Raw genomic sequence first — 7,152 nt, forward strand, 5'->3', positions numbered from 1 at the left:
ATCACCGCAGCCCCTCTGTCCGCTGAACAGCCCTGAAAAAAAAATCAAATGCATCATTAGCAGACGGTAACAGGAAAATCCCAGGGCAGCAGGCACAGGCAGACTGCACAATCCCGCTCTATCCATTGGTACGATGAAAGAGATATCCTCTCAGACCATTTCTGCCAAGACTCAGACTTCCTTCACTGGGGGTGTCACTGCTACAGATGGAGCAACCTTCATCTTTGTACAGCACCAAGCCCGTTGGCTGCACGATGCAAAGACGAGGGGGATTTTTGACAGCAGACAGCATCAAATTAACCCTGCCTCTCCCAGCAGCTGGGCTGAGGCTTTGGCCCCAGCCGGAGGGAGGGCTGACTGCTGAAGCCCAGGAACCAGAAGGCAGAGACATGAGCCCAAGTCTGAAGCAGGTGAAAATCACTGCTCCTTCAGTCACTTATAGATTTGCAAAGGAACCAGCAAAGGTCTCAGGCTCTAATGGGGTTACAGACACCCTGGAAGCAAGGAAGAGGAGCTGATCCCCCAGCACAACGAGGACCTGTCTGTCTGTCGCGTCTGTCTGTACAGCCCCCGGCACCAGAAGTGACACTGGTGCCTGAGGTTTAAGTACAAATCGTCTTTGCGTGTGCAAGGCAAGATGGACCATTAAATCCCGCATCCTACCACACGCTGAGGCCACCTTTTACTTTCTCAGTGAGTGATGCGCTGTATTAAAAAGCCCTCCCCTTCCCACCCACCCCTCCCCAGCTCCCACGCCTCCTCTAAGACCAGAGCCTGCTGGATGATGGGCATCCCTCGCTCCCACTGAAAGCAGCAAGGAGACTGGTGTGCTCAGCCCCTGGCAGCATCATTCATCCGGAGGAAGAGTGTAGGGAGATATTTGGTACCTCTCAGCCAATTGGAAGGGAGGTGACACTGTCAGGAGGGTGCTTCCAGCTCCTCTCCACACCCCTCCATAACACCCCCCTCCCTGTCACCACCACCACCACCACCGCCATCCTCCTCACACACAAAAGCAGTGCAATTAGCTGACTTAAGAGAGCTGAGGCTTAGCAAGCTGCAAGCGGAAAATAATAATAAAATACCTTGGAGGGGAGGGAGGCAGCAGAGGAAGCAGCAGCCATGGAAGAATACAAATAACTGCCCTCAATCCCCCCCCTCCGCCCCCCAACAAAATCCAAATCACAAAGCGACCACCGCTGTGAGAAAGGCCGACCTAGATGCATCCCCACACTCCTCTGCTGAGAGAGCCGCACACGTCTGCATCCGGCTCCAGGCGCTGGACCTGCTGAGCAGCCTGTCTCTCCGTCGGGAGGAATGCCTAGCCAGGATACAGGCAGGATCGCCTTTGTTCCTCATTAGCCACAAGCCTCGGTGAGTACAGCATCCTCTGGGCTTCCATACTGCTGGGCAATGTTTGATATTGAGAAACATCAGACCCCAGCCTGGGATTTGCTTCAGTATCTTTCCTTTCTCTTCCTCCCTCCATGATGCCTTCAGGGTTAGCAGAAAGCAGATGACAGCGGTGGGGAGGAGGGAGGGAGGGACGGTGGGGGTCTCTGTGAGCCCCAAAGGTATCTCTTTTGCCTGCGCGTAGGGAAATCAAAAATGGAGACATGTGTGACCGTGTCATGGGCATTGCATGCAGCCAGGCGTGGGGGTGAGGACAGAATACATAATGTGCGTGCTGGGAGGAAAGGCTGAGAGACGCCGGGCAGGGGGAGAGCCCTGCGACGCTCGCAGCCAGCTCTTTGCTCTGATTCCTGTCTCTGCCAGCGCCCGTAATAAAGACGGATGCTGGATTTACTCAGGCCTCTACGTAGCTTCATTCCTTTAAAGCAGATATACAGCCAGATTTATCTCCCCCCGGATCATCACCAGCAACACCCTCTGTAAATACAAGCTTCCAAGGGAGGCAGAAAAAGCCCTGGCTCTCTAGAAGAACCTTACAGCAATGGGCCAAACCCTGCTGGATGCTGATTTCCCTGACACCAGGGGACGGACAGAGTAGCCCCATCCACTGGGGAAATCACCCTAGGTCCCTCATCCTGAAAAAAAATTGTTACTGCCAGTGCCTGGGTACAAGTATAGTGTAAAGGCTGAGCCCAGGAAGAACATTCAAAGCTCTCCTGCGGTTGATGGGTTAATGCATGTGCCCAACATATGAGCTGATTTCACTTGAACGCGTTCTCTATAACATAAGGCCTGACCTTGTCCCCTCCGGGCTCAGGTGCTACTAAGCTCAGTCGCAGCAGCATCCAGCTGAGAGCAGCGTATCTGCTCTCTCCCACCAGAGCTGGTCCTGCAAGGGCTGGCCCTCAGCCCTTGGCCGGACTCCGTTAGGATTTACAGGTTCAATCCCTGTGAAATAGGTACAAAGGTCTGATTTTTGCTGGCTGGCACCGTAGGAACCTTCTAGTGAAGGCAAAACACTATATATGGACTTAAGGGCCCCTCACGCTGCTGGGGTGTTAGTATAAGTGGGAACAAGGGTCGCTGGATCTGAATTCCTCCTGCTCATACCAGTGCAAGAGAAAGCCCAGACTGGGAACAGCACACCCACCTTGCCTCCATTTGAGCTGCTCCAGTTTTCTGACATCTGCTTTGGTTTACCTGGGAGCAAGGCAGAGACGTGAATTCTTCAGAGGTGTGGAAGGACATTCACCATCCCTGTGAAGGCCTCCTCGCCCTCCTCCATCTCTCTCTGGGTTGGGGGACAGGCGCAGGGGTGGAGCACAGACCCAGCAGCGGCAGTCGGGAACTTCTCTGCAAAACCAAAGCCCTTAACTTCTGCCCAGGCCAGCAAAATGGAAACTGGTGCTACTGCCCAACCAAACCAAACCCAGCCTGGGAGGAGCTCTTTCTTCTCCTCCCTTTCAGCCACATTTCCTTGCCCTCAGCAGAGGTGCTTGTTTATGTTGAGAATTGCAAGAGAAGTAGCAAGGGAAAATGGGTGGGCATCAGCCCAGACAGTGTTGATCTTCAGGGAGAAGAGCTAAGGTCAAACAGAGCAGAGATATACCTGTTGCTTTGATCCAGGGCCAACCTCACCTCCTCTTTCTTGTCCAAAACATGACCAGTAGCCACAAAGCCCCATGTCCTTGCCTTGTTCCTTTTGCAAAACAAGCAGCTACCATGCTGCTTCTCTGTGGAGCGTGCTATCGGCATACCTGCTCTCAACAGTTCTGATTAAATGTTCCCCGGTAGTGATGCTCAATGCCAACCTCTGCCTTCCACCTTCCAGCCTGAGCCCTTCCTCGAGGGAACCGCTGTGCAGCCAGACCCTCTTCGAGCACCATGGGAACCACAGAAGCCACTTTGCGGATGGAAAACGTGGATGTGAAGGAAGAGTGGCAAGACGAGGACTTCCCCAGGTTTGTTTCCAGGGGAAAAAAAAAAAAAAAAAAAAAGCCAGGGAGAATTTTATTTCTTCCTGTAGGAAACCAGCAGGGCATGGAGGATGCCAGTCCCTCCCACCAGTCCCAGAGGCAACAGGCAACAAGAGTCTTAAATCCTCTGAGGCAATTCTGGCCAGAGGATAGAGCTTCTGTAGCAAGGCTGCTCTGAATGCTTAAATATCTTTTGGCTGGTTTCTGGCAGCCCTCTGCGAGCATGTCAAGGAGAGGGTAAGGAGTCGGGTGAGGAGGACAGGGAGATTAGCATGGATGGATGGATGCATATAGGGAGAGATGGGTGGATGGATGGATGGATGGATCTCTGAATCAAGCAGTGTCTCCCCAAACATAGCACCTCTCCTGCTGGAGCCCCTCTGCTGGGAGGACAGGCTGGGAGAGTTGGGGGTGTTCAGCCTGGAGAAGAGAAGGCGAAAAGGGGAGACCTCAGAGCCCCTTCCAGTGCCTAAAGGGGCTCCAGGAAAGCTAGGGAGGGACTGTTGACCAGGGAGGGGAGCCATGGGATGAGGGTGGGGGCGTGGTTTTAAACCGAAAGAGGGAGATCTAGATGAGATCTGAGGAAGAAATTCTTTCCTGTGCGGGTGGTGAGCCCCTGGGGCAGGTTGCCCCGAGAAGCTGTGGCTGCCCCATCCCTGGAGGTGTTCAAGGCCAGGTTGGACGGGGCTTGGAGCAACCTGGGCTGGTGGGAGGTGTCCCTGCCCAGGGCAGGGGGGGGGGACTAGATGATTTTTAAGATGCCTTCCAATTCTAGCCATTCTATGAACAATGCTGCTTCGCCAGGAATTTGCCATGGGAAGTAGAGTCATTGGGATGCAATAACCACTGGCAACCTGACATGCAGAATCCGAGTGGCTGCAAACTTTGTAAGAAATGTGTGGGTGACAGAAGGTGCCGAAATGGCAGCTTTCACCTTCACAGACCCCTTATTAACTGCACGGGGAGAGGGGGGGAAGAATCCCCATCAACTCAATGTGCGCTGAGCTCCCTGCAGCCACCCAAAGGGTGCACCCACCTGCATCCCCACCCGAGCACTTCCCCGCACATCCAGCGCTAAAGCCCACAGTGCAGCAGCAGCACGCACAGTGTGGCCAACACCAAGCCCTGCTGCAGCTGGGGTCCGGGCTGCTGAGGGGCTTCTCAGGGCTGTCTCGCCCTGTCCCAGCTGCAGCTGAATTCCCTCGGGCAGCCCACAGAGCCCCTGTATTCGCAGACAGTGGTGCAGTGTGCTGTGCGGGTGGGCATGCGCAGCCCCTGCCGTGCTAGAAAGGGTCTCCTGTTTCCCTTGGCACTGGCGGATGAGATTAGCTCTGTTTAACCCCGGGTCCAGCTGCATCGCTAATCTAAGCACCTCTGTCTGCCAACCCAGCACCCGGCTCACAGGACACGGCTTGTCCTTCCGCTGGCCCCCGAGGTGGGCTCAGCCAAGCCCTTGAGATCCGAGGATGGGGTTTTCTCTCCTCTGAGAGCAGAGCTGGGCAGAGCTGTGGGCTGATGGACCTCTGCCAACATCAGTCCTGTGTCTGTGTCCGCCCCGCCCCAAGCACTGTGCTGACAAACTTTTAATTGAATGGAAAGGAAAGCGGGGTATAGAAAGGAAAGCATTGACCCAAGGGTCCCTAGAAAATGTAGGGCCAAAGCTGTTCTGGTGCCTGGACACCTATGCACTAACCCACACCATCACCTTGGAGCAGGAGCCTCCAGGCTCTGTTTCACACTTGCCATGCAAGCAGCAAACTTACCCCAGCCACAGCCAAGCCTTCATGGGGCATTTCTTCTGCAGAGCCCTCAGCACCACCCAACACTGGCATCATCTCTCCTGCCTGGCAAATGAACCTCAGGGAGAGGCAAAGGGATGTGACCATGGCTGGGCAGCAAGCCAGCTGCAGGGGGGGGGCCAGAGCCCTACAAACAAGCTCCCCAGCCTGCTGATAGACTGCTGCGGGGGATTAGATGCTGCAAGGGCTGGAGCATCTCCGCTATGAGGACAGGCTGAGAGAGTTGGGGGTGTTCAGCCTGGAGAAGAGAAGGCTCCGGGGACACTAAGGTGTGGCCTTCCAGTCCCTAAAGGTGCTCCAGGAGAGCTGGGGAGAGACTTTTTACAAGGGCATGTAGGAGGAGGAAGAACAGCTTCAAACCGAAAGAGGGAAGATTTAGATTAGATATCAGGAAGAAATTTTTCACTCTGATGGTGGTGATCCCCTGGGGCAGGTTGCCCCGAGAAGCTGTGGCTGCCCCATCCCTGGAGGTGTTCAAGGCCAGGTTGGACGGGGCTTGGGGCAACCTGGGCTGGGGGGAGGTGTCCCTGCCCAGGGCAGGGGGTGGCACTGGATGGGCTTTACAGTCCCTTCCAACCCAAACCATTCTGTGATTCTATGATTATATCAGGAATGATGCAAGTGAAATAGAGCCCAAACAGCCACTAGGCAAATGAGGGAATGCTAGCTGTGTTTAACTGGCATTAAAATAGATACATAGTACTTTTTGAGCCACTTCCACCTAGAAGCATTAAAATCATAGGGCAGAAGCTGCTGCATGTGGGGCAGTAGCTCTCTAGCAGACGATTTGCTGCATAGCTATTTTTGCTTAGCTATGATTAACCAATCTTGCCACAAAAAAAAAAAAAAAAAAAAAAAACCAACGTATCCTAGACAAAGATCTGGGCTGGGGGAACTGAATTCAGCTGCTCATTAAGGACGCAAGGCGAGATTCCCATCCCTCCCCAAGAAGCTGATCTGCAGAACAAGCTCCTGCTTTGCAGGCTGCCAAAGGTGCAACGCCAAGAAAGCGAGCGGAGAGGAAAGGGGGTCCAAGTCCCAGCTCAAATTAAGGGGAAAAGTGTCCCAAAAGCACCCAGCTCAGGATGTGCAGCGTGCTGCTCAGCCACCAGTTAGGGTTCCTCACCGCAGCACTGGGGCCACTGGTACCCTCAATGCTCACTCCATCACACATCCATCGCATCGGGGTCGGTGAAGGCTCGGGCTGGTTGGGGCCCCAGAGAAGGTGCTTCTTAGAGGGAAACTGGGCAGCACGCTGCCAGCAGAGAGGAAAGTGCTGGCACCCCACCCTTAGGAAACCTGCTTCATTCAGAAAATTTGGCACCTGGGGCTAGCTGCGTTTGGGAAGGAAGATTTACAGGGGAGACTGGGAGGTAGTGATTCGAGCATCCTTTGGGAAGGTAAGAAAGCCTTTTTCTTCCCCTCTGACTTTGAGATTGCTTTTCTTAAAGAAATCCTAGCGTCAGAGAGCAGAGTGCCTGCCTGCAGCACGTACTCGGTACAGCTGGGCCTTCCCCCCCCCCTTTTGCTGCTGTATCACAAAGTTGTGCCAGGCGCCAGCTCACAGTCAGATAAACAACCAGCCGGGCCCCGCTCACCACAAAAGCAAAAAGGAGGAGGAGAAGCTGGAGGGGGGCAGAGGGATCTCTCTGACTGCTCAGAAATATTGTGACAGCCCACAGGGTCTGGGCACTGCACAAGCGAGCAAGGAGCAAGTGCCTTTGATCAGGTCGCCAACTCTCATAAATATACAACAACGAGCTAGGAGAGGATTATCCTTTAATCTAAATATTTATAGGGTTTAATTTGGCTGGTGGCTCTGGTGTCATGGCAGAACAAAGAGGAGCCTTTGTAGGGCAGAGCTAGGCTGCATCCTCCTGCAGACTCAGAGGTACCGGTCCCCATCATCTCCCTTCCGCCACCGCTGGACTGTAAGGCCAGCAGCTGCCTTAAAACTGGTGGGG

The 7,152-nt window shown here is 54.2% G+C and overlaps 1 protein-coding gene across 1 annotated transcript in view; it reads left to right on the forward strand.

Annotated features, from left to right (window-relative positions):
* Positions 1-3,297: 3,297 nt before the first annotated feature.
* The window catches only part of ATCAY (ataxia, cerebellar, Cayman type), a 29,573-nt gene continuing 25,718 nt past the window's right edge, over positions 3,298-7,152 (forward strand). The window contains exon 1 of the mRNA XM_009889127.1: positions 3,298-3,374. Within this exon, the coding sequence (XP_009887429.1) occupies positions 3,298-3,374 (77 nt within the window). The remainder of the gene's footprint in view (positions 3,375-7,152) is intronic.

The sequence above is a fragment of the Charadrius vociferus genome, unplaced genomic scaffold (genome assembly GCF_000708025.1).
Source record: "Charadrius vociferus isolate BGI_N301 unplaced genomic scaffold, ASM70802v2 scaffold657, whole genome shotgun sequence".
Lineage (NCBI taxonomy): Eukaryota > Metazoa > Chordata > Aves > Charadriiformes > Charadriidae > Charadrius > Charadrius vociferus.